The sequence below is a fragment of the Anas acuta genome, chromosome 24, assembly GCF_963932015.1.
Source record: "Anas acuta chromosome 24, bAnaAcu1.1, whole genome shotgun sequence".
Lineage (NCBI taxonomy): Eukaryota > Metazoa > Chordata > Aves > Anseriformes > Anatidae > Anas > Anas acuta.
In genome coordinates, this window is record NC_089002.1 from 2,284,892 (window position 1) to 2,311,051 (window position 26,160).

Below are 26,160 nucleotides of genomic sequence, written 5' to 3' on the forward strand. Positions count from 1 at the left end.
ACCCTGTCCTGAGCTGATTGCCCGTCCATCCCCCCGCAAGGCTTCCAGCAGGAATACCAGGAGCGTCAGCATCCCACCTGGCCACGAAGCCGGGGGAGAAGACAAAGCCTGCTGCTGCAGCAGCGTCACCAGAGGGGGACGGAGGAGGGGATCCCTGGGGACCCGGGGGAGGCAGGAAAACGCTTTTAAAGACACTCGCGCTCCTGCCTGCCCCCAGCTGTGGAGGAAGAGGGAAGCATGCAAAAACCTGGTGAAACCGCCGCGTTTTTTCATGGGTTCAGCCCTGGTGGAGGTGTCCAAGGAGCCCCATACCTTGAAGAGCCGCAGGATGTTGGCCACCATGATGGAGACGGAGCTGCCCGAGGCGCCGATGACGCCGACCACCCGCTCGGGCTTGGTGATGATGGGGGGGCCGCCGTTGACGCAGCGCACCTCGGTGCTGTCCTTCTCGATCAGGGCTTGCACGAAGGTCAGCGACTGCTCCAGGGCGTGCGTGTCCCGCGAGCACGTGTCCAGGATGCGGGCGCCCAGGGTGATGTTGGGGAGCAGGTCGGGGTCGTTGTTGATGCGGTCCAGGGCGAAGAGCATGGCCTCCAGGCGGTGGATGCCCTTCTCCTTCTTCAGCTCCCCGCAGGCTTTGCCCTCCGCGCCCCGGCCATGCACGGGGAAGAGCCCCCCGAGCGTGATGTCCCCGTCGATGCGGATGGAGTTCATGTGCGGGTAGCCCTGGCCTTTGGGCTTGGCGGCACCCCCGGGCGCCCAGCCCCAACTCCAGGCACTCAGGAGGAGGCAGAAGGAGAGACGCTCCATGCAAAAACGACCCCCGCTCATCGCCGAAGCCGTGCTGGGGCAGAGCGCGCGGCCCGAATCCCGGCGGCGGTCAGGCGGCGAGGCGGGCACGGGTGGGTGGCATGGCTCCGGCGGCTCCGTCAGCAGCTCCCATGGGTGCCGGCAGCCCCCAGGGTGCGGCGAGCAGCCGGGCTGCAGGTGGGTGCCAGGACCGGCATCGCTGCGCCGGGGAGGAGAGGCAGCAGGGGTTGCCCAAGCAGAGGTTCGGGTCCTTCTTGCAGAGCCCTTGGGAGGGAGAAAGGGGAGCAGGAGGAGAGAAAGAGGGGGGAAATTAAACAGGAGCATGGAGAAGATGTCAGCCATTCCAAGGTTTCAGCAGGGAGCCCGGAAGAAAAGATTTGGGATTTGCTGGATTTGTGAGTCACGCCAGCTGCTTTGACTCAGCCCCAACAGCGCATCCGGCGCAGGGCCCCTGCCGCGCTCAGCCCCAGCAGCAGGGCCAGCTTGGCACGGGTTGGAGGGGAGCCCCGGGACCCGTCCCATCCCAAACCCCCTTTGGGGAGCTATCAGGGTGGGGCAGACCCCAGGGCAGTGCTCAGAGAGGGCCAAACCCCAATGCAAGCACAGCCCTGGTCCCAGCCACCCTACAGCATCCCTCCTGCCCCAGGGTCACAGCCAGGCACGGGAACCAAGCAGCCCCCTGAAAGCTACGCTGCATGGAGACCCTGAGCTGATCTGTGGGGGGGGAATTTTCTCTTTAGAGAGACCCTCCTTCCCTGAGCACCCCTTGCTGCACTCCAGGGACCACAGCCCCCTTGTTTCCCCACCGATGACCCTGACCACAAGCAAGCTGCTGCCATTAGCAGCCCGCCTGCATCCCCTGCACGACCGGGGTCAAGATTGGAGATACCAAACAAGCACGATCCAAAGGGACAGGGGCAGCCAGGGGCTGATTCCCAAATTTCTCCTCCATTCCCTGCCATGAGGCCATTGCCACCACCTGCCTGCACGCCCTGAGCACCACGCTGCCAGCCACGCAGGCGCAGAGCTGAGCTGGGTCTTAAGCAAAAGGAGACCTGGCCAGGCACCGAAGAAACCAGGAATTACGTATCCAAAATGTGCCCCTAAGCACCGCGGCTCGCACCGCTCTCCATTTGGGCTGCTGAGCTCTGCATCGGCCGCTGCTTCTTTGCGAGCATCGGGTATCGACAGCCTCCAACGGGGAATATCGACAGCACCCGCCCAAGCTGCGGGGAGAGTTTGGCTTTCTGCCTGCCCCCGGGCAGGAGAGCCGAGGCTCAGCGCAAATTAAAAGCAGCCGGGATGGGCAGAGGAGAGCGGCTGGGTGCGAAGGTGCTCGGCCCCGAGCTGGTGCCCCTGGGAGGGGATGGAGAGAGCCAAGGGCTCACGGGGAAGCTGGTGGTGAAGGCATGGGGAATGGTGCCCGAGCGATGCCCCCAGGCTGTGCCTCATGCGGCAATTAGCGAGCAGCTCTGCCTTTTAGCATTTCCAATCCACTGGAGCCCAGGGTGCCCCAGCCCACCACGCCACGATGCCCCTCGGCTGGGCACAGGGTGCTGCGATCCCGGCTCAGGGAGCCCAGGGCTTGCTGCAGGATCCGGCTCCTGCTCCTTGGAGGCACAAAGGTGACCTGGACACATGTGGGATCCCCGATCCTGCTCCCAAATGGCTCAGCACGATCCCACAAGCACAGCGGCACCACCGACAATTCCTCATGCTGGGGAGCGGGTGATGGTTCAGACCCGCCCCAGGCTCCTTGGGGATATTTTTTTGGTGACAGCACCTTTTGTCAGGCTGTGCGCACACCCACACCTGCATTCCTTTGCCCCCCAGCCCTGGAGGTGCCCCTGGCCCAGCAGCGCAGCCCCTGCCTCAGTTTCCCCTCCCCTGCAGCCCGGCTGCTGCCTCCAAGCAGCCGCCGACGGATGCTGCGAGGGCAGCGCATGATTAATGCAAGGCACCGAAAAGCAGAGGAGAGCGAAGCCGGCAAATGCATTCCCCAAGCAGGACGGGCTGGAACAGCGAGACCCGAGAAGCAGCCTCAATTCCTCTCAGCTCCAGCACCGAGCCCAGCAGCCGAGCCTGCGCCCGCCTGGCCGGATCCTCAGCCGGCCCCATGGGGGGGCTGCTGCTGGAGCCAGGCCCCTTTACACCCTTGGAGGAGCCGCTCGGAGCTCCTCACCCCAGCTGGGAGGGCCCTTGCCTCAACTCACCTCCATAAATTATGCACATCCCTGCCTGTCGGAGCCACTTGAAGGCCCATCTCCAAAGCGTTTCTGACAGCCGGGGCTTTTAAGCAAGGCGAATTACCCGGTGCCGAGCTCTTTGTTTCCAAAGGCAGCAGGCAGGGAGTGCTGCGGCACGAAAGCCGCCCCACCGCCACCTGCAAAGCCATCTCCCACCAGGACAGCCCCACGAGCACGTCCCTGCGGGAGCTGGGGTCAAGGAGAGGGACCCTGGCCCCGTGGGGACAGTGCCACCTCCCCCAGGGCTTTGCAAGCACCGTCCCGTGCATTGGCACCGGGAGTGGGGCAGGGGAAAGCGGCCCCTACTGCACCCTGGAAGCGGGTCGGGTTCTGCTACAAAGATGCATGGGATGGGGACAGCCAAGGGTGGTTTTAATGCCGCAGCCCCCCCGTGCAGCCCCGTGCTGGGGCAGGCTGCAATCAGGTTATTTCTCCCACCCTCGCCCCAGGAACCAGGTTTCTGCCCATCGGGGGCCGGCGCGATGGAGCTCCACGTGGCACGCGCCGAGGAAAAGCCTCCTCGCCCCAGCCCGCAGCGGAGCCCCCAGAGCCCACAGCCTCTTCCTTTCTTCTTTTAAGCTTTTTCCTCTCTGTTCTCTCCCCTTTGTGCCTCCTTTGATCATGTAATCTGAACGAACTGAAGGTAAAAATACCATGGCAGGCAAGAAAAAAGCACAAATAATGGGGAGGGGAGGGGGAGAGCTGGTTTGAATCCCTCGCCGAACCATTAGGGAGATGCAGCCTGAATTACCCTACAAGCCTATGCGGTGTGCAGCCCGAGCACTCTTCAGAAGGGGCAGGAGAGCCCCTTCCCCACCACTCCTCCCCATGGCCCCACACAGCAGCTCCCCCAAACAGCCCCACTCCTGGTCCCAACCTACAACAGGAATGCACCCAGCCCAGGGTGGTGCTGATGGGCATGGGACCAGTGATGGGTGAGTGATGGACTCTTGGCAAGAAGGAGGGCAAGCTGCATCCCCAGGGGGTCTTCCCCTCATCCCCATAAGGTCAGACCCCTACATCTGGAGGGAGACGTGCACCAGCACCAAGCTCTCCATGGAGCGGGGAGCACCCCGTGCGCACGCTGTGAGCAGCGAGGTGAGGGAGCCCAGCTCCTGCTCCTGCCTGCACAGAGCCTGCACGGCAGCACTCACCGTGGGGGAACAAAACCAGGCACATTTGCAAGCAGCGGGGTGCAGGTATGCATCCCAAACAGACCGAGCTTGGCATTATCAGAGCGCCAAAGGAAGGAGCAAAGCTGCTGCCTCCCGCCTCCAACAAGTGCTTTGTTGGAGAGCAGCGAACCTCCCTCACCCTCATCCTGGCCCTGCAGTGGTCAGATCCGAGCTCTGGCAAGAGGTGCAAGGACTGATCCAAGCGAGCATATTTCCAGACCTGGCAGGAAATCCCAGGGATTATTGCCCTGCCTGAGTCAGACAAATCCAACAAGCATCAGGAGCTGCAGAAGCAGGCGCTGGGACTGCAGCCACATCTCGCTGAGCCCCAAACCACGGCAGGACAGGGAGAGCCATGGAGGAAGCGCTTGGCTCCCACCCTGTGGGTCCCCACCACCCTTGGGCCACGCAGGAAATCCCACATGGTGGCATCCTGCTCCCCTCTAGCGGTGTCTGTGCCACTGAGCCACCGGCCAGCCCTGTGCCATCGCCATCCTCACCAATGCCCACACCACGGGCTCGGCTGGCTGGGAGAAATCCCAGGCTGATTGAAACCCCCCGGATCCATCCTGGTGCAGCCTTCCCTGGCCACGAGCAGGTTTCTCCGCTCGCAGCTCCTTCCCGCAGCTCCTCCTGTGCTTCTTTGGGAGCTCGGTGCCGGCCAGGGCTGCAGTGAGGCACAGCTCGGGCTTGCTGCGTCCTGCAGAGCCCCGAGATGTCCACGGGTGCTGGGACGCAGCTGCAGTGCTGGGGTGCTGCTGGACACACAGCTCCGCATCCAGACAGACCTTACCCAGGGCTCTGCTCCTCCCAGGACCAAGGCTGGTGCATCTCTGGGTGATGCGCTGCATCCTCCTTGCACGCATCACAAGGAATTTTGGCAAAATTTCCCTTCCCCAGCCTGGCGCTGCCACAGCTCCAGGGACAAACAGCCCAGAAGGACCCCGCATTGCTCCCAGGAGAGCAGCCTCGGAGGCAGAAGCCCAGCCCAGGATGCTGTGCCCATCGCGGCTGCAGGGCTCGGAGGGAGCCCCCTGGGCAGGTCGGAACCGGGGGCTCCTCACCTCGGCTGGAGCCCCCAGCCCCCCCCCGGGAGCAGAAGCAGCTTGCTCAACACAAGGATTTTGCAGCGAGGAAAAAGCTCCTTCAAAAGGGCAAAGAAACAAATAAGGAGAGAAAGAAACGGCTGATTTCTCGCCACCGCCTGGCTCCCTGCAGGACTCCCAGTCAAAACCCAGTTATTTCACTGCCATTAGCTCCACGGAGCCCCGGCTGCTGCAGGCGAGCAAGTTCACATCTCACGTGCCACCAGGCCAAGTGCCGGCTAAGCACTAATCACCGCGGCTCCATCGCTGCCGGCGGTGGCAAAGCCGAGAGGCCACAGAAATTCGGCTCCCAGGCAGGGCTGGCAGGAGCCGGGGGCTCGGCACAGGGCACCGCCGCGCCCCGCGCCCACCTCTCCGAGCAGACCCCGCTCCCGACACCCACCGGGCTGCCCCCAGTGCCCACCGCACGCCCCGGCCCCGAGGAGATGTCCCTGCCCGCACCCCGCACATGCTGCTGCCGGCTCCGTTTGGAAAATCAAGGCCATTTCTTTGCCCACCTGCTCATCCTTCGGCAGGCAGGGACAGCCAGCGCGCGGCACAATACCCCAATTAGTGCACGCGAGCTCTTCCTCACTCGCAAGCTATTGCGGGGAGCTTCGCTTTGGCTCCTGCTTTTTTTTTTGGCTGCAAAGGCTGCGTGAAGCACAGCAGAATTCAGACGTGGCAAGGGAGGGGAGGCCAGGTTAAGTTCTCCCTCAACAGGCAAAACCTTCAGTATTCAGGTCGAGTTCCCCAGCATCCGGGCAGAGGAAAAGCAAGGCCACGGCTCAGCAGGCAGCAGAGAGCACAGACCCCGGATTTTAACATCAAAACACACCCAGCACACCCGGGGACGCAGCCCCCTTCAGCAACCACCCGATGGTTGCACGGACCGATATTGCAACGCTTGCACAACCCCAGCTCTACCTCCCTGCAACGAGTTCCTGCAAACGCTGGGATCTGCTGCCACACTCGGGTGTTTTGCAGAAAAGCCGCTGCTCCCCGTGGCTCCCGCACGCACCACGAAGCGCTCGCAGCCCCACGGCCATGGGGACCCCAAAGCCAGCCCCACGCCGGGTGCCACCACCTCCACGCTGCCCCAGAGCCGGGCCCGGGGGCTGCTGCAGTCCGAGGAAAAAGGCTCCCACTGGGTGCAGATCACTCAGGGAGTATTTATCGTGCTATATATACACATCCTTAACTGCAGGCAAGCTCTCTCCTTCCCCCTCCCTCCCCTTTTGCAAAGCAGGCCACGGCTAATCCCTCAGTTTGAAGGATGGGCTCACACGGCGAGGGGAAGGCGAGGAGGATTTGGCCACGGAGGAAGCGTCGAGGGCAGCGTCTCACCTGGAGAGAGGCGGTGGGGAGGCAGCGCGGGGCTCCTGGCGCAGCCCCACAAACAGCTCCGGCAGGGCGAGGGGAGGCGGCGGTGGGAGGAAGGAGCCGGCGCTCATCCCCGCTCCCGCCACACGCAGCCAAATCCCACAATTAATTTTTGATCACCTTCTGCAAACTGGGACGGCGCTGGCTTGGAAGGGGAGCGCAGGCTGAGTGCCGGTGCCCGTAGCGCCGTGCGCCGATCCTGCTCCCCGTCGGAGCGGCACCCTGAGCTCCCAGGCTGACAGCACCCAGCCCAGAAAGCCCCCCAGGGGGGGAAGAGACCCCCATTTTCAGCCAGGTTTTTTGCAGGGCCATCGTCAGCACAGGGGCCCAGGAAATCAGGCCACCCCATCGAGGAAGCCCCACCGTGAGATGTGAAGCCCGAGAGGAAGGGACCGTGCCCGCGGCGGGCGCGAAGCTGGGGCGGGCAGCGGGAGTGGGTTCGGGTGTGTTATAATTAGGACCTGCCACATCTTCAAAGCCGTTGCCGTTCTGGGAAGAGCTGGAAGGGGGTGGCTGAGCTGACAAATCCATCCTCCTCCTGCCTGATGCCAAAGTTGAAGCACGTGACACCCTGTTTTTGGGGAGCCAGCAGGCTCCTCCGAAGGGTGACGCTGGCCCCCGGGTTGCAGGGTCAGGCTGGAGCTGCACCTAAGCTCCAGATCCCAGTGTAAAACCCACCCTGAAAGCCCTGCCCGACACCCTGGGGTGCAGCTGAGCGCCAGCACAGCACCTGCTGTGGTCCCCAACACGGACTCACCCGTGTCCCCTGTCCCTGCTGCCCATGGGGACCCGCTGCCCACACGGAGCCGCTCCACACGGCAGCCCCAGCGCGTCCCCCCCTGCACCCGCCGTGCTGGCACGGAAAAATCCCCGCTCCCACGAAGCGAAGGGAGGGGAGGAAGCGAGCCTTTTCTTTTGGCACTTCTCTTGGCATTTGCCCGAGCTCCTCGCTGCATTCAACAGATCGGTTCAGTTCCCTTCCTCCCCTGGCCGTGCCGCGGGCGAGCTGCCAGCTCCAGCAGCTCCTCCAACCACCCCAGCCGAATTTCGGGCATCTCCCACCCAGCCCCAGGTCACCCGGCGGCGCGGTGCCTCCCTCCGCAGCCTCTCCATCACGGATTTTGCTGAAGGCAGCGGGCTCTTCCCCTAGCCCAAAGCAGCCCACAGCAGAAGACGCCGGCTGGCAGAGCACGGCAAACTCATCACACCGGGAGGAGGAGGAGGAGAAGCGCGGCCGGGCGAGGCGGTGGGAGAGTTCTCCGTTTTTTTCCCCCCCATGGCTGCCAACTTCGGCTCCCGCAAGCACCCAAAAAGCACCGAGGAGCCGGAGAGCTCGAGAGAGGAAAACAAACCCAGCAGCGCGTGTGTGCGCACAGCGGCTCCCTGCCCGGAGACGGGGCTGCTCCAGCATTTTGGGGGGGGGGGAGGATGTGCAACCCCCCCAAAAAATAAAACCCCAGGCTGGCACCTGTCCCCAGCGAGCTCTCTCCCCTGCCCTGCAGGGGCTCTGCAGCCCCAGCCGTGCCCGCTGCAGTGAGGCGGGGGCAGCACCCGCCTGCGCCCCCCCCGTGCCCCGAGCCCCTTCCCAGCCCGCAGCGGTGCCACGTTGGGGGACAGGACCCTAGGGTGTCCCCCCCCCAGGGATACAGGCGAGGGGCAGCGCTCCGCAGCCCCACAACTATTAATAATGCAATTAGTCGGGGAGGAGGGAGCCGGGGTCCTGCCGGTGGGGACAGGTTGTGCCTGGGGGGGGGGGTGAAGGTGGGGGCTCCCTGCTGCAGACCACGCTGTCGCAGCCCCCCCTTAATAAAATAAGGGAAAAAAATAAATAGCCGGAGCAGAGAGCGGGGAGGCTGCAGGAAAAAGGAGGAGGGGGAACCCCCAACCCCTTTCTGGGAAGGTTTTTATTTTTGGGGGGGGGGTGGGCACCGGGTGTCCCGGGGATGCGCCGCGCCCCCCCCCCACCCCCCCCGCACTTACCCGCGGGCAGCGCACGAAGTTGGCGGCGGCTCCGAGCCCGGCTCCGCCCGCGGCCGCTGCCTCCGGCCCCGGGGGGGCGCGGGCAGCCCGGGGGGGCCCTGCGGCATGCGGCGGGGACAGCCCTTACCGGGGACAAGCCGCGGCCCCCCCCCCCCCGTAGCCCCAGCCCCGGCCCCGGCCCGAGCGAGCCGCAGCCGGGCGGGACCCGCCGCGCTCCGCAGCCGCGCCGAGGAGGAGGAGGAGGAGGAGGAGGAGGAGGAAGATGAGAAGGAGGAGGAGGAAGAGGAGGAGGAGGAGGGCTGGGGCCGGGGAAGTTTTGCATGAAGAGGCGCTGGGAAGCCCGCTGCGGGGTTTGCCAGCCTTTTAAAGCACCAGCGCAGCGCCCCGAGGTGGTGATGGGGGGGGGGGTCCCCACTGCTGCCCCCCGTTCTGGGTGGGGGGAGCGGCTGCACCCCCCCCGTCCCCAGCCCCCGGCAGAGCAGGGCACGAAGGGTTCAGGCAGCGCTGGGCAGAGGGAGGGCGATAGAGGTGGCCCCTCGGTGCCTTGCTGTCCCCAGGACCCCCCCTTGGCACCGAGCACCAAGGCACATTTTGCTCATCCTTGTCCTCTCCTGCCCCTGCCCATCACCTGCAGCCATCGTCGCAGTCGGGAACGTAAGAGCAGCACTGTCAGGCCTCCCGGACCCCGCCGTGCTTCCCACGGGTCACGTTCTCTGATTTCAGCCTTTGCAGAAGCAGGGGAACCGTGACACCCGTGGGTGCAAAGGGAGCAGCCTCGTCAAGGGGTCCTCTGCAGAACCCCTACCTGGGCAGCGCAGTGCGAGGTGTGAGCACCAGAAGGGTCCCGGCACCCACCCCAGCTCCCTCTGCATGCCCAACAGCTGCCCCCAAATTTTCCCTCCCTGCTGAGGAAGCAGGGAGAAGGGAGGAGGCTCCCACCAGAACCACATCGTCCCAAGCTGTCCCTTCCCAGACACCCCACGCAGACACCCCACACCGTGCACACTCCCCGGGATGCTCTGGCATCGCCTTTTTTTGCCACCAAACAACCCACCGGGCCCCGGCGGCTGCGAGGAGCCCATCAGGGCCAGTCGATTCATTAATCCAGAGAAAACACGGCCCCCTAGTAATGACCATTGACACATTAACTGCTCCGATCCATCACAGTAACGAGTGCGAGATAACCGCGCACCGCAGCACCCGCAGCGCTCACCTGCCTGCATGCAGGGGCTGCGAGCACCCAGACCCCGTGGGGACCCCAGTCCCTGCACCTGGGTGGGGGGCTCACCTGGGGGGACAGCTCTCTGCAGCTCCTCCTGCCCCTCCGACCACCCAGACCCAAAGCGCAGCCCCCCCAGTGCGCATTCCCAGCCTCTTCTTCACTAGGGGTTGATTTGTGTTGCCAACGCTGGCACAGGGTAAGCTGTTCCCGGGGGGGCAGGATGCAGCAGCTCAGGGCTCGGCGCTGTCGCCCAGACCCCGCTGGGGATGCTGGAGAGGAGCTGCTTTTCCAGAAGCTCTCAGGGCTGCCTGGCTCCCGGCGCAGCGCCCTGGCCAGGCCTTTGAAGGAGCTCCGTGCTCTCCAGCGAGATGCACTCTCCTGAAAAGCTGGCCAGCCGCCCTCCTGCCATTAAAATAAGTGGCAATATTCCCGTGGACTCGGATGCTCACGGGATCGTGCCCAGAGCGCTGTCTCCTGCAGAGCGGTCGGGCTGTTGCAGTGATTTCATTTACAGCGAGAGCTGGAGCAGTCGGCATTGTCATTCTGCTCTGGTGCTGGGGAGGGCAGCCCTGGGAGGCACACGGGCCCCTCCAACCCCCCCCCATGTGTGCACACACGGTGTTCAGCCCTCATCTGCACCAGTACCGATGCCATCCCCAGAAACCCAGGCAAAAGGACCCCTGCGTCTTGCTTGTGCTGCAGCTGATGGGGATGGAGCTGTGCTGTGCCCCCCCGGCAGCAATGTCCCAGCCCCAAGAAGGGCTCCGGGACAGCGGCTTTCTGTCCTTGGGGGCTGTGAGCTATCTCCAAAAGGTTCTCAAGAAGAGGCTGAGAAAAAACAGGCTGATGCAGGACATGTCCGTCCCAGGGATGTTTAGGGGTGCACAGGTGGAGCACTGAGGATTTCCCACCCTGGCTGCCAGGGCAAGGATGCACCCAGGGGTTATTTGGCTCAATTCACCCGCAGAAATGCACGGGCAGGAGCAGGGTCTGTACCCATCAGTGCCCAGGATCACCAAGCCCTGGGGGAGGCCAGGAGCCCCCCACCTGCCCCAGCATGGAAGAGCCTTGGGGCAGACCCTGGGCATGCACAAAGCCAGGGCCGAGGGGGCTGCAGCCCCCATGGGATAAGCCGGGCACAAATCCCCTCACCGAAAGGAGCTCTCGGAGGTGCCCCGAGGTCAGCTTTATCCTCACTGCTCTGGGTTGGGCGAAGCCTCCACCGCAGGGGGATTTCAGAGACACGTGCTCTGCCTTCGAGGTGAAACGAGGGCTTCTCGAAGAAGGATTGGAGTCTTACTGCATGGGACAAGGCTGTGCCCCAGCACGGACCCAGGCGCAGGGACACACAGCCAAGCTGCTCTGCTTTGCCCAGGTCCCAAGGAATTTCTGGGGAGGTCTCTGAGCTAAATTACACAGGAACCTGGGTTTCTGCATCACCTGAGCTGCTCCAGCATCTGGGGTGCTCGGTGCTCATCACCCTGGTGCAGCCACCACGATCTGGCACAAACAGGGACATTGGAGCCACGGGGTGAGGCAGGACTTTGGGCACTTCCCTCCTTTCCTCCACCTGTGCTACTGTGGGGGAAAAGCCACTGTATCAAATGAAGTCACCAAAAAAGCAGTGAGGAGCAGCAGCTTCCCATGGGGCTGACAGCTCCTCCTCCACCTGTGGGAAAGCTCTGATGGAAAATATTCATATCCAACCCCCCCAGCCCTGGGGAGCCAGGAGGTGAGGTCCGGGGGATGCTCCTGCAGCCAGCAGCATCTCCTCTCTTTTCCCCGAGCCTCACGGAGCGCACATCTCCATCTCTCACCATCTCCTCCCCACCCTCAGCCAGGAGCCAAAATATCATCAGCGCTCGTGTCACCATCACGAATGTCAAATTACAATTAACATTTAGAAACCCCGGCTCAGCCCGATGCCGCTGAGATTCCCAGCACGATGGGAAAGGGCACGGCGAGCGGGGAGGGTGCGAGCACCGGGGGCAGGCAGGGGACAGCCCGGGGATAACGGGAGAGCAGCACACGTGTGGGGTTACCCCGTGTGTGCCTGGGGCCATCCAGAGCAGCTCTGCTCATCCCCAAAAGTCGTTGCCGCAGTCAGTGCGTGTCCTCGTGTCAGGGTCCTTCCAAAGATGATCAGACACTTTGGGAGAGGTCAATACCGCCAGCAAATGGATGCAGAGCCATCCTCCGCGGGATCAATACGGCTCCGTCAGCCTCAAAGCAGGAGGAATTAAACAAGTCGCTGCCTCTCCCGTCCTGGAAGCAGGGTTGGAGGAACACCCCCCAGCCCCAGCTCCGCACCCACCTCCATCCAGGGGCTGCAAAGAGCTCCAGCACCTCCGCCAGCACCAGCACCAGCACCCTGACCCTCCAGGGCTCTGGCACGCGCTGACCCCACGGCACAGCGGGGACAGGAGCACATCCCCAACCCCAGGAGCTCGGGGCAGGATTGGGGCCAGCAGCTGATGCTTCCCCTTCTCCCCAGCAGCCTGCAGGCAGCAGAGCAGGAGGACAGCCCCTGCCCGAGCAGCAGCCAGCCTGGCTCCCCTCCAGCCGGGAAGGTCACCGCGTCCACCGCCAGCATCACCGGGCGCAACCGGGGAGAGACGCGCTGCTTGCAAGCTTTATTTTATTTTTCCAAGATAGGAGAAAACACGAAACCGCATCTTATGGACTGGACTCACCGGCTCGGCTCTGCAGAAGTGCCTGAATAATTTATGGCCGAGCCACCTCCTCCTCCTTCCTTTCCGCGGGTCACTCAGGCCAAGGAGGCGCAGGCACGGGAAGCGCGCCCGGCCCCTGCTGTCCGTGAGCTGTGCGCTCCCAGCGCTGCCTTGGGCTTCATTCCCCGCTGGTTGGGAGGGTGGGGAGAATAAATCTTTAATTCAAAGTGAAATATTAATAGAACCGCAATTAGCTCTAATATCTCCACAATTAAAAAGCAGAAGTCCCAGCAAGAGCTGTTTTCCTGTGGATTTAAAGAAAAACGGGTTTGTGGGATGGGACGGGGAACCGGGGATGCTTTTTGGGTGTCACCACTGGTCCCTGGGGGAAACGCGGCCGGGAGGAGCAGAGAGGGAGAGCTGCAGGCAGGGCAAGGGCTCCCCGGCGGTGCCGGTGACGCAGGAGGAAGCCAAAGTCCGATCTGTGAGAAAAGAAGAGGAGGAGGAGAAAGATTTCAGAGGGAAAGAAACACAGAAGAACACGCTGACACTTTTGTCCTGCTCCCTGGGGCGGCGATTGTTGGGTTTTTGCTTTGTTGTTTTTTTTTTTGTTTTTTTTTTTTTTTTTCAGCAAAAGGAAGGTTTTCACTGACGTCAGGCAGCGATGAACCTCAAAGCGAGGACAGAGAGCCGGAAAAGTCTCCGCTGGAAGTTCGCAGGCTCTCGGGATGGATTTCAGCAACCACGGGGCCTGCGCCCAGCGGGGCACCCCGGGCTCACCCCCGCAGCCCCTCGCGGCTGTTTGCCAGCTGAAGGCACAAAAACCACTCGCAAAAGAGACATTGAAGCTTTCCTGCGCTGGGTAATTAGAGGCTGAGCTGTGATTTACTGAAGAAAGGAGGGGAAAAAAAAATTGCAAAACAAAAACAAGCAAAATAATTCAGCGTGCCCAAAAAATACATAAATTATAGGCCCGAGGAAAAAAAAAATAAAAAAAAAGAAACAGCCTTGGATTTCTTTCCACAAGAAAGAGACTCCTACACACAAACAGCACATGAATATGGGTAATAGATATGGATATTTCAGAGAGCGAAAATGGTACTGACTGCGCTCTTATTGGATCAACACTCACACATCGAGTCCATGTTTCTCTCGAGGAGTGGGGATAATGGGATGCCGAATGTCAGACCATTTTAAATATATATAAAACTCATTATACGCTTCATGACTAACCAGATTTTGATGGAAAGAGTTGCATTTTAAAGAAATGGGAGGGGTGGGGGGAGTAAAAAGGCAGCCCATCCGGGCTTGCGGGGAGGAATTAGCAATGAAAGAGGGATGATTCGTCTGCAGGCTGTGAGCCACAACCCCTCCTCCTCGCGAGGAAGGCTGCTGCGGCTGTGCCAGCCCCCTGGCAGCCCCCCCAGCCCAACAACCTCCCCATTTTGGGGGGCTCCAAGCCCCCTCCAGCAGTTTTCCAGCACCCCGGAGCCCGCGTCCTGCCCAGCCGATGCAGGACCCCCAGGAAAATGCTGCTTGAGGCCCCAGCCTGCCTCTTTGCTGGAGACCACTGAGGAGGGGACCTCCCTAGGTTTGTAGGCTTCTCCCCAAGCCCCCCATGCCAGAACTGAGGGGATGGGGTGAGCCTGGGGGTCCCAAACCTGCTCCTCTGCGAGCAGCCGAGGGCCACAGCAAGCTCCGCTGCTTGGCAGCGATGCCCATCCCTGGCCAAACCCCCTCCAGCTCCAACGCTAGAGCCACTTCTTGGGGTTTATTCCTCTCTCCTGCACACATCCAGCCTAAAAAAAATCCCTCCTTGTGCCTCTTTGTCCCCACAGTGAAGGAGGACAAAGGAACGGTGCCTGGGTTTCGCGGCACAGCGGTGCTGGAGCTGCGCTCCCAACCCAGCGATGGAAGCACCCGCGCTCTTTTCTTCTGCAACACTCCCACCTAATGGCAGGAGAGCCAACAAAACGAGAGCCAGCAGCACCCAGCAGAGCCACCCGGCACCCCACTGAGCACCCCGAGGTGCTGGGCAGAGGCCGGCACAGCTCGGTGCACCTCTGGGCTCAGACAGCAGCAAAAACACCCTGGGGCATCGCAGGGGCTGCACCAGCGGCAGGCACCAGAGGCTCCAGCAGCACCGAGTTTGGCTCAGTGAAGGAACAAAGCTGAATTCCCCGATAGGAATGAGCCCACGAATCCAGCGTGCAGGGCAGGGATTGTGCTGAGGTTTCATCCCACGCTTTGCAGCAGTTTGTCTCTGCCATCAGCCGCCCCCCATGCGCTCCGCGCTCACCCCAAAACCTGCGCCCACGCGTTGTGCCCAGCCAGGCCATGCCCGGCACACCGAGCACTGCCCGGGGACCAAAGCCATAACCCATAAATGCCCCTTTTCCACCCCCACCCAGCAGCTTTCAGCTGGCTCCAGCCTTTGGGTGATGTTTTGCTTCCCTCTTGTGGCTGCTGCCCTGGCACAGCCGCGCTGGGAAGGGGAATGGGGTCTGGGGGCACGGCTCACACCCCACACGCGTGCCCAGGAGAGCAGGGAGGAAGCCAAATTGGGTGAATTGGTCCCATCCCAGCCACAACGATGGCTCACGGGCAAGGACAAGAGGAGATGCTGCCCAGGTTGCTGGGGATCCCTCAAAACCCAGCTGCCAACCTGCGAGAGCTGAGCGCTCGGTGGCACAAAAGGCACTGGGTTATTTTACCCAACACCATGATGGGCTGGGATGCTCCAAACAAGGGTCCGGGTCTGTCCGTGTCTGCCCAGGCTAACACTTGGACAAAACACATTGATTTATTTTTTTACCCCCCTTCCTAACAGTATCACAGGCTGAAGAAGTTCCCAAATGCAAAGAAAAATGGCAAGCGGACCCAGCTCTCACCCCTGCCTCCCCAGGTTGCTCCCACCCTCCTTAGAAAGCCAGAAGGGAAAAAAAAGAAGGAATTTTTTTAGAGGAACGACGTTTTCTGCGCCGTGAGCATGGGGCCATGCAGCAGTGGTGGCTTTGACGCTTCCCCAGCTAACGCTGAGCGACAGCAAGCGCCCGCAGCACGCTGCCGCTGCCTCCCCACTGACACCCGGCCAGTCCTCACCCCATGCTAACACCCCTTAAAGAGTCCTTAAAAATAAAATAAAGTAAATAAAATAAAACTAATAGTCGTGGTGGATTTATTGGTTTTGGAGGCCTCTTTGTCAGAGGGCGAGCGCTCGCTCAGCTCAGACCCAGTGATGTGGCCAGGGCTGGTTTGGGTAGGTGGTTACTCCAAATTTTGGGTCTAAATGATAGAAAAACAAGGAAAGCCACGGCACAAATGACCCTCCCAGCCCCTCTCTTCCCTCCTGGCCGTGGCTGGGAGCCGAAGCTGCCGTCCTGCTCTGAAGGCACGAGGCCAGCAAGGATCAAGCCCCAGAGGGACCCGGAGCAGGACCCAAGCCGCGGAGCTGCCTAACAAGCCAGCAGCACTAATGTCATCAGCGCTGCCGCCTATTTTGGGCCATTGCACGAAGCAGAAACCACTTTAATCTGCAGTTAAAGCAGAGCCGGTGGCAGCGAGCGGGGGCTTTTATTCCCATCTTATTTTTAGGAGTTTCATCTGGCAGCAAGAGCCCAGCTTGGCACTGGGCACCTGTAGACCCAGTATGCCACATCCCGGGAGGCCAGCACCGTTCCCCAGACCTGGGGAGGTTCCCAAAAAAAGGGGAGCTCAGCTCTGCTTGGGCTTCCACGTGGATGCGGGAGGGTTTTTTCCACCTACTGTTCCTGTGGGCAGCTGGAATCTCTCTTTAAAGAAAAAAAAAAAAAAAAAAAAAAAAAAAAGGAGCCAGAAGAAGGAGAGAGCACATTTGGTGGTAAAATTAACTGTGACGGCCAGACAGCACACACTTCCCCTGCACCAACAGGACAATTAGAGGAAAATCTTTACGTTTTAACGAACACAAAAGCCTCTGGTGGTGCGGAGTTAATTCCCCCCGGCCCTGCTGGAGCAGCCAGGCAGCAGGACACCCGTGGGGATGGGGCAGAGCGGGAGCAGCACATTGTGCTGGGAGAGGCGCAGGGTGCTGGGGGGAGCCAGCGCTGAGCAGCAGCATCCTGAGCCCGCAGCAGGTCGTGAGGACGCACAGGAGATGGGGAAGAGCCAGGAGGGCTGCGTGGAGCAGGGAATGGCTGCGACTGCCATGCTGCTCCCCTCCAGCTACCTGGGGAACCCTGGTGCCTCTCCCAAGGGTCCCCAAGCCATCGGCTGCGATGCTCTTCCCAAACCCAGCCCCGTGCAGAGCTTCCCCGTTCACTACGCAGGCACCAACCTGCTCTGCTTGGAAGCAAAGAGCCCTGCATCGGGACAGGGCTGCACCTCCCAATGTCCCGAGCCTTGCCCCAAGCCCCCCTCTGCCACTCGGGACCCCCGGCACCAGGGCAGCACCACGGCAGCACCAGCACCGAGCCCCTCTGTGGGAGCTGGCCCTGCCAAAATAGCGCCCGCCTGCTCCTCCCAGCTCCTCCATAATTCATGCGACATCCTCCTGAAAGAAATATCCTCCTCAGGCATGAAATATTCATGGCCCCGTACTTTGCAAGGAAACGCTGCCTTCCTTGGAGCGCGACCAAGCAGGCAGGGCCGGCACGGATTTGCCTTTGCAGTAATTACATCGCTCCTCAATCGGGTGCTGCAACGAGAGGGGCTGCACTGGGGAGGTATCGGGGCATCGTGTCCCACCCCGTGCAAGAAATCTGCTTTTGGAGGAGGCACCAGGGGGGTCGCACAGCTCACCAGGGAGCCCCGGCCCCGTTCAGCTGCTCAACATTGAAGGAAAGCAGAGGCATCCATCCCCCGGGGCTTGGAGCATCGCTGTAGTGCCTCCACCAGCATTATTTGACAACAAGCAGCAGTCCCAGCCCCACGGGACTTTCCTAGCGGGACCCGGAGGGGATGGCACAGCCCTAAGGGTGGCTTCAGTGGGGAAGTTGCTGTGGGGGCACAACGGGGTGGAAGATGCATGGGGACAGGCGAGCACCACAAGGAAAGGGATGCGCGACGAAACCCCACACAGGTCCCCGCTGGGCAGCCCCTCAGCTGCTCCTAAAAAGCCATCTGTTAGGTGCTGCCGTGTGCCGTGTTAATAGTTAAACATGCTTTTAATTTAAATACATTATTGTATTTTTATAATAAAAACCCTGCAGTTTCTCTGAGGCAATGCGAGGTGTCCCGGGGTCACCCCGGTGCGTCCGGGGACAGCACGGGGCAGGATGCAGGTCTGGGGCTGGGGGAATTTGGTGATGCTCCACAGGGGCGAGCAGGGCAGGGGCCTGGCCACGACTGCCCTCCTTCATCCCACATGGGCAGCTTCCCAGTTTTATTGGGAAAACTTAAATTGAAGTTTTATTGCTGCTGGCTTTTTCACTTTCCCAGCCCTGGCAGCACCACCAGGTCCCGGGGACGGAGCAGCCCGGCCAGGTGCATCCCCCAAAGCAGGCAGCCCTGGAGGAACCCACCTCCAAGGAACATTTTGGGGCAGTGTCAGCCCCCTGCCCCAGCCCAGGACCCGCTCACAGCTCAGCATCCCTCCAGCTTTCAGGCAGCAGCGGCTCCCCCCAGCAGCCTTTTCCTTCTTTCCGTGGTGCTTTGCTGAAGTTGCAGCCCTCGCAGGGAGCTCGTCAGCGCTGCGCCTCTAAGTTTAGGGACAGCAGCATCAGCCGAGGATGCTTTCGAGGCGGAGAGAAGAGCTTCCTACAGACGGACTGTTCCAACGTGGCTCTGAAAATGAACACACAAATAAAAATCACCCTTCGAACCCAATCCATCCCCAGGCAATAAATCAAGCCCTTGCTTGGGGGGGTGCCCCGAGACGTCCTGGCACCCAGATGTGCCCAGCAGTGGCAGCCCTAGGGGCAGGGAGGGGACACCACCAGGTACACCAGGGCACACAGGGACAGGACAAGAAGCAGAGCCCCCCCTCGTCCCCCCCCAGTCGGTGGCCCAGGGCGCGTTAACCACCGCCGCCCGGGGACAAGCCCACGCTCGAGCAGCAGCACGCGTTTAATTAATCCCATCTTGTCCAGCGTGATACGAGCTATAATAAAACATGGCCCAGATTTCACGGTTCCCCACATCGTAAGCCAATTAATAATCATAAAAAATAATAAAAAAAATAAAAGCCTGAACACGAAGCCTGCCTCCATCAGCCAGCCCTCACCCTCCAGCCCCCCAGCTGGGGCACTGCAGCTCTGTGCACCCCAAAAAGGGGGCCTGGGGGGGGATTCCCCAATGCATTGGTTGTAGCAGGGTCCAGAAAAGCTCCCCCACACCCCTGGGGGGTGATGCTGGGTGCTGAGCCCTGCTGTGAGGCATTTCGGTGGTGGGCAGAGAGGAGGGGGCCGGTGAGCAGCAGGGGAGGGGGCTCGGCACAGCGCTTGGGTCTCTGCTGAGCGGTGAAAATGGATCCGGGGAAATCTGCGCGCCCGGGATCGATTCAGCCTTGGCCAGGTCCCGAGGTGGTTTCGGGTGGCTTCTGCAGGAGCGCTGCCAGCCCAGGCTGGGCTCCCTACTCCCAGGGACCTGGTGCCAGCACCCAGCCTGGGGGGACCCAGCCCAGAGCCCCCCCTGGAGCGGGCATCGCTACCAAAACCCCCCCTGACACCCCCATCCCCCAGGTGCTGCCCCCCAGGGGGCTGCACACCGCATCCCGCAGCCGCGCTCCCCACACCAGTGCATCGGTCCCAAATCTGGACCTGGCATCTCACAGCCCCAAATTTCCAGCAAAAGCCACCAGTGCCTTCCTGTGGCTGCCGCCCTCACTGCAGCCGTGCAGCGGGACGGATCCAGCCTTGTGAGAAAGGGAGGAAGGGATTTGGGGTTGCCTGCTGCCTGGCACCCGGCTGCTCTGGGGACGGGGAGCAGCTCCCCCTGCCCTGCCACACAGCGTGGGGGCACGGATATCCCCCACAAGGGTCACCCACAGGCAGCGGGGACACGAGCCAGCTCCTCCAGCACTCCCACCAGGAGCCTTCCCAAAATCCCTGGGGAAAATCCCCCGCTCCCAGCCCACGGGCTGCATGCGCTCTACCCAAGCGCAGCAGGGACCTCCAGGTACCCCCCGAATCTGTGCTTTTATTTAAGGACAACGTTCAGCTGCCGGCCCACGGCCACATTGTTTTGGGCTCCTTTCTCCCCCAAAAGAGGGGCTCTGGGGGCATCGGGGCAGGAAAAAAATCTCTTCCCTCGCCCTGCTCCAAGTCACGCCGAGCCGCCCCCCAGCACCCGCCGTCGTGATGCTCCCCTCCGAGGGGACGCCTCGTCGGGCTCCAGCACCTCCATCCTGATTAGCAGTTGCTAAGCAAGCAATTAATCACCCCCCCGAGCCGGCGGGGAAGGCGGCTGACAGCCTCGCACACCCCCACCGAGCCGCTCGGGTGATGGATGGGGGGGGACCACAACAGCGTGGGGACCCCCCCGGTGACCCGCTCCCCAGTTTGGGGGCACTGAGGGGTGCGATACTCAGCCCCACTGCAGCTTGCGGCCTTGCAGAGCCCCCCCCCCAGCCCCTCAGCTCTCCCCCCCTCGTCCCCCTGCTCGTGTGTCTGTGCTGGTTGAAAGCTGAGCCCCCCCCCCCGGAGGTGTAACTGGAGCTGGGAACAGGCAGTGCCCACCCGGCCCCGTTATAGCCGGCCCTAATCCCCTGGCCCCGCTGGGTGTCACGTCTCCCTTGGGATGGGGTCAGGGACACGCCACGTGCCGGGGGTGTCCCCTGCTGGGGGGGACACGCTCCAGGGGGGGGGCAAAAAGGCAAAAAATTCAGGGCACCCATATGGCTCAGCCCCAGGCACTGCAGCATCGCCACCCCCCCTCCCCCCCAATCCTTCCCTGTGCCTGGGGGGAGCTGGGGCCAAGGGGACCCAGCCAAAAGCCCCCCCCCCCACAGCAGCTCCCACTCAGCCCAGCACCATCCCGCTCCCCCCGCAGGGTGCTGAGCCTCTCCCCGACCCCACAGAGCCCCATAGGGCAGGCTGTGGGGCAGGGCCAACTCCTGCCCACCCTGCTTTTAAAGGGGGCACCTGGGCTCCCCCTCCCCTCCACCCCAGCCCCCTGCGTGCCTCAGTTTCCCCCCCCCCCCGCCCTACAAAGCCCCAGCCCGGCTGCGGGCTCTCCTGTCCCCGTTAGATGGCAGCAGGGATCCGCGGTGCCACCGGCCCCAGCCTCGGGGGCGCAGCCAGGGTCGGCAGGATCCGTGCCACCCCCAGCCTCCACCCCCCCAAAAAAAAAAAAGCTGCCCCTGGGGGGGCCGCATCCTGCCCTCTGGTGCTGGGGGCACCGGCTGGGTTGGTGCAGGATGCCTCGTCCCACCCGGACACGCCGCGTTTCGCCTCATTTTTTGTCCCAGCCGGTGCCAAACCCACCACCCACCACCACCCACCTCCCTCCAAGGCACCCAAAAAAGGGGCCCACGAGGCACGGCACCCAAAAGCGGGGCTGCTCCGGCTCACACCCGAAGCCAGCTCGGCTCCGTCCCTGCTCCATCACCTCCGGCATCGCGTCCTCCTCCTCCTCCTTCAGCCTCCGTGGCCACCCCGAGCCCCCGCAGCGGGGCCGCCGCCAGCGGCTGAGTCAGGCGTGAGCAGCACCTGAGTCACGGGCACCCAGGGAAGTCCCCCGGCCCCTGGTGCTTTTCCAACCGGAGCTGAGTAAAAAGGAAAGCGTCGAGGGATTTGGCTGGGCAGGATGCTCACGGGGAGCCCCGGCAAGGAGCAGCCCCCCCCACCCCAGCACTGTGACCCCCTTGGTCACAGTGGGCTCGGGGTCACGGGCAGTGAGCGCACCAGGAGAAGCCATCGGTGTGCTCGTGGTGGGGACAGCGCCGGGGGTGTCCTCGCCCAGGGGAATGCAGAGAGAAAAAACCCACAGGGAAGGAAAAGTGGCCCCGAGCCCGTGCCCTGGGCTGGGTGTCCCGTCCCTGAGCTCCCTGTGGTGCTGGCCCCAAAATCTGGGTGCCCCTGGGGACAGCTCCAGGTGGCTTTTCCACTTGGGGCAAGCAGGGGACCGGGGGGGAAGCCCTTCTGCACCCCACAGTGCCTGTGGGGACTCGAGATAACCCAGGGATGGAGGAGCCAGCCCTGCTGAAGAGCAGGAAAAATGCGTCCCCTGTCCCTTGCCCCAAGTGCCATGCAGCACATCCTCCAGCCCCCTGCAGCCCCCTGCACCAGGGTCCCCCACCCCTTCCCCCCCCCGTGCCCCCCACCCCTTGCAGCACCTCCCACGTTGTCCCTGATCCCCCCCCTAGGATGCCGCTGCTGGCTTCTCTGCTGCCCTGTTTAGTTTGGCTGTGCCACTTGCAATAAAATACCTTGATTAAAAAAAAATAAGGCCGGCAGCCCCCCCCCCCGTGCGAGCCAGACAGCAAGCCCTCAATTAATGACCCCTCACATTCTCCTCCTGCGTTCCCCCGTTAATGATTTACAGCATTTCCTCCCTGGCTTTTTTTTTTTTTTACAAGGCTTTGTTAGTCCCCAGCCCTGGGGCTGTGTGGGGGAGAGGGATTTGGGGGCTGGAGGGGGGGGTGCAGGTATTTCCTCACCCACCACAAACCCTGGTGCCCCTGGGGAAGGTCGGAGCGCGGTGTTGGGGAGCTCTCAGCCCGCAGATGAGGGGCTGGGGGGTGAAGGAGATGCTGGGGCCCCCACTGATGGCTGAGGGCCACATCCCTGCGAGGATGCTGCCGTGGGCAGGGGGTGGCACGGGGCTCAGCTCCTGGTGTCCCTGATTTACACCAACCCTTTGGGGCAAGAGCGAGGCGAGGCAGGACCCCGGCTGGGCCGGTGGCCGCACGCACACCTGAGCCCCAGCACGCTCGGGACACGGCTCCGAAGCGCGGAGCGAGCTGGGAAGGGGCCAGGGCAGCCCCCCCCTCAACCCAGCGCTGGGCTTTGTGCTCAGCAGGCAGCCCGGAGGAGGTTTCATGTTACTGGGAAGCTGGGATGGCGGCGTGTTCCCGGGCAGCGCGCGGACAAAAGGCCATTGTGCGCCGCGGGGCTCCCCCAGCCATGGCGCAGCCCCAGCGCTTCCCACAGCCCCGCCAGGGGCCCGAAAGGAGCAGCCCCCCCTCACCCCCCCGACCCCAGGCCACCAAGGTGGCACGGCCGGTGGCCAAAGAGCGTGGGGCACCTGCCTGTGGGGCGCTGGGCAGCCAACGGGGTGCAGGAGCCCCCCCGGGATGGCTCCACCGAGGGGCTCTCCGGTTGTCCGAGCGCACCGAGCTGGAGCAGCTCCCTGCCCTGCTCCCTGCCCTGTCCGAAATACCCCAAATGTGCCCTCGCCATCCCAAGGGATGGGGACAGTGGGGTGGCACCCGCTGGGCCACTCAGGTTAAACTGAAGCCGGCTGCTGCCAAGCATGGGTGCCAGCCTGGGACGTGCCCCCAGGGGTGCCAGCAGTTTGGGGTGCGCACCCACACACCCTGGCCACAGCCGCACATCCCCACGTGAGCAGGAGCCACTTTCTGTCCCCACCAGCCCGTCCCACAACACACACCTCCTGTGCCTCGCCCCGATCCATGTTTTAGGGGGTTATGAGCACATTTACACTGAGGGGGCTGTGCAGACCACGCGGGCAGGCAGCCCCCAGCCCGGGGGCAGGGACCCCTCTGAGCAGACCCTCTCCTCACCACCCCTCTCCCACAGGCAGGGATCCAGCCCCATCGCCAGCTGGTTGCAAGCACAAAAAGGCAGCGAGTGCTGCAGGGAACCCCGTGACTCCTCACCGAGCCGTCCCCAGGGTGGCTTCCCAACAGAGCTTTCAAAACAAGGCAGCACCTGACAGATTTGGCCCCTTCCTTCCAGGCACAAAGGGCACGTGTGCTCTCCGTCAGCCCAGCCCCTTGGCGCTGGAGGGCTGGGACTGGATTTTCCCTTCCTTCCCTTCCAACCTTGCCCCAGCCTGGGCTGGGCATAGACCTCAAGCACACCCACAGCACCCTTCACCCCAGCGCTCAGGCCCTTTCCCTCCCAGGGGTTAATTATTGATTGCAGCCGGTCATAAATATTGCAGCAGGGATTCGCGAGGAAGCTCCGAGGTGATGGCGCTGCCTTTCCACGGTGCAGGCAGGGGAAGGTTTCTCACTTGGGTATCAGATTTGGGGGTCTCCGGTCCTGCTGCTCCCCCAAAGGGCCTGGGCAAGCTCCTCTGCTTTGTGGAGGGAGGAGAAATGTTTCTTATCCGCTGGGAGCTCTTCAGGACATGGAGAAGTCACCCCAGGAGGGTGAGGACGCTGTGCCCCGGTGATGCCCTCCTGGGACCGGAGCTCCATGGGGAGGAAGAGTTCAGGCCCCGCAGTGCCTTGAGAAAGTCAGGGCCGGCGTGACGCTCACCTTATCACCCTGAGCAAGAATTAACGAAGGTGGTTAATTACCTTGGCCCTTCTTTGCGCAGCCACCGCTGCTCGAGCAGCTTTGGGGTAAAACCAGCTGGAAACGCGAGGTCCCCGCAGGCACAGGAGGGGTGCTGCCTCTCGTAGCACCAGAACAGGACGGTGCAGGGGATGCTCAGCACTCGGGGTGCAGCAGAGACCCCCCCAGCCAAAAAAGTCCCAGTGAGCAGCGATGCTGAGCCCCCCACCCCATGAAGGACCCCACAGCACCCCACACCCCGCAGCCGGGCACCACCGCAGGCGAGAGGAGCCCTTTGGTGCTGGACACAGCGCCCCAAAATCCCGGACCCTCTGATCCTCACATTTGGGTGCCATGAGGACAATCACACCCGTCTCCACAAGGCCCAGGACCACGAGGATTAATTAAACTTGTTCAAGAGGGCTTTTGAGGTGACAAATAATTATTCCGGTAGCCTTCCAATTACCCAGCGACCTGGGCTGGGATATTTTTCCAGAGCTGCCTTAGAGGATCTGGATTCCCTTTTCCCAGGGAAATTAGGGGGAATTAGGCACCCAAATCCCCAGCACGGCTTTGTGGGGCTTGGTGGCACTCGCTGGGACAGGGTGGGCATGGGACAAGGGGACACTGTGCCTCCCGTGTCCCCCCCCAAGGCAGGGCGATAGCAGGCGATCAGAGCAGTGAAGAAGCAGGTAATGATTATGTCTCTGGAAATATTGGCTTAGAAAAATTGGGATAATCAGCAATGCAGACGTGTCCCCTGCCTGCCCCGCATGGTGCAGTTGTCCCCGCATCCTGCACGCTCAGGACTCTCAAAAGCAGAAGCCCTGAGCCTGTAACTTATCGGGTGCTGCAGGAATTTGTCCCCAGATTGAAGTTCCAGGAACACAGGGATAAACCTGCCCCGGAGGGCGAGGAGGAAGGAGAGGTTTGAACAAATTACAGCCGGCCTCAGTGGGTACGGGGCCGCTCGGCCACATGGGGGATCTGATCAACAGGGAACAAAGCCCGGAGGGGAAACAAAGGCCCCATCCCCTCCCACAGTGCCCATCCCAAACCCGTCACGGGGTGACAAGGACCAGGCTGGGGACACCCCCACCCGTGTGTCCCAAGGGGTCTCCCAGCTCGGTTGGCTCACCTGGGTTATTTGGGGTTGCTCACCCCAGCCCAGCACGGCGCACGTGGAGCCCCCGCACTGCGCTCACCCAGGAGGGGGAGAAAAACCCCCCTTCTGGTAGCACCATTTCCAGCTGTTTTTGCTTTCTGGGCTCACTGCAGAACTGTTGAGCATTTTTTTTTACAGATTTTTGCATGTTGAATTGCAGAATTTTTTGCATTTTGCAGTGTTTTTGCAAACTGCAGAACACAAACCTCGCCGGTCCCGCTCCCAAACCCCGCCTCGGCGGCAGCGTCTCTTCTGGCTTTCAGCCGGGAAAGCCGCAGAAACAAAAGTGAAAACAAGCGGCAGGATGGCAACAGCCAGGTGCGGCTCTGCCCAGCTCGGAGCAGCCCCCCCAGAACTCTGCCCCCCCCCTCCTTTCAGCACGGGGAGCTCAGGGCAGGGGGCACTGCCCCACGTCCCCCCCGTGGGTCACCGTGTGCGCAGACCTCTCCGTGGTGCGCTGCCAGGCCACTTCCCTTCCTCCCACAACCCTCCCCCCAGCAAGCCACCCTCTGTCCTCCCAAACTTGCTCAGAACAACAAAAAAAATCCCCCTTTTCCCCCTAAAAAAAGCCACTTCCCGATTTCCCCCCGCTGCACGCAGCTTCCCATCCCAGCACCGCTCCCGGCTGTGGGGCGCACCTGGCCGGGGATTTTTTGGAGACGGCCGCGGCTTTGCTTCGAACACCGAGGGACCCACGCGGAGCAGCCCCTGGGTGCAAATCCACCGCGAAGGCAGCCCCCAGAGCCCTCCCCAGGGGTGAGCAAGAAATTGCCAAAAGTTTCGGCGGCCGAGAACCGACAGCCCCGGTTGTTCGCGCCCCCCCCGGCGCTGCTCTCCGGTTACAGCCACTCACCGGCGGCGCAGAAGAAATAACGAGGGAGGGATATTAATAACAGCAGTCCTCAGCCAGGGACAGAAACCAAATTCCTCGCCGGGCTCGCAGCAAAGAGGGGAAGCCCGAGCACGCCCATGGGCAGGTTTGGGGCAGCCGAAGGCACCGCAGCACACGGTGCTTGGCTGGGGCCGCCTGCTAAAGGG

The 26,160-nt window shown here is 62.3% G+C and overlaps 1 protein-coding gene and 1 long non-coding RNA gene across 5 annotated transcripts in view; both read right to left on the reverse strand.

The window, feature by feature from the left end:
• The window catches only part of GRM4 (glutamate metabotropic receptor 4), a 43,808-nt gene extending 34,971 nt beyond the window's left edge, over positions 1-8,837 (reverse strand). The window contains exons 1-2 of the mRNA XM_068659952.1: positions 8,680-8,837; positions 313-1,074 (exon numbers count right to left, since the gene is read on the reverse strand). Of these exons, the coding sequence (XP_068516053.1) occupies positions 313-831 (519 nt within the window). The 5' untranslated portion in view covers positions 832-1,074; positions 8,680-8,837. The remainder of the gene's footprint in view (positions 1-312; positions 1,075-8,679) is intronic.
• A 3,685-nt stretch (positions 8,838-12,522) lies between these two features.
• On the reverse strand, positions 12,523-25,392 carry LOC137843971 (uncharacterized). 4 transcript variants are annotated; one of them, XR_011089756.1, is made up of 4 exons: positions 25,096-25,392; positions 20,993-23,948; positions 18,075-18,336; positions 12,523-13,055 (listed from the first exon to the last, which is right to left on the reverse strand). It is a non-coding gene; the product is annotated as an uncharacterized lncRNA (long non-coding RNA). The 4 variants fall into 4 exon arrangements; XR_011089755.1 differs by lacking the exon at positions 12,523-13,055 and having other exon boundaries at positions 13,062-18,336; positions 23,385-23,948; XR_011089754.1 differs by lacking the exon at positions 12,523-13,055 and having other exon boundaries at positions 13,062-18,336; positions 23,333-23,948.
• Between the last annotated feature and the right edge of the window lie 768 nt (positions 25,393-26,160).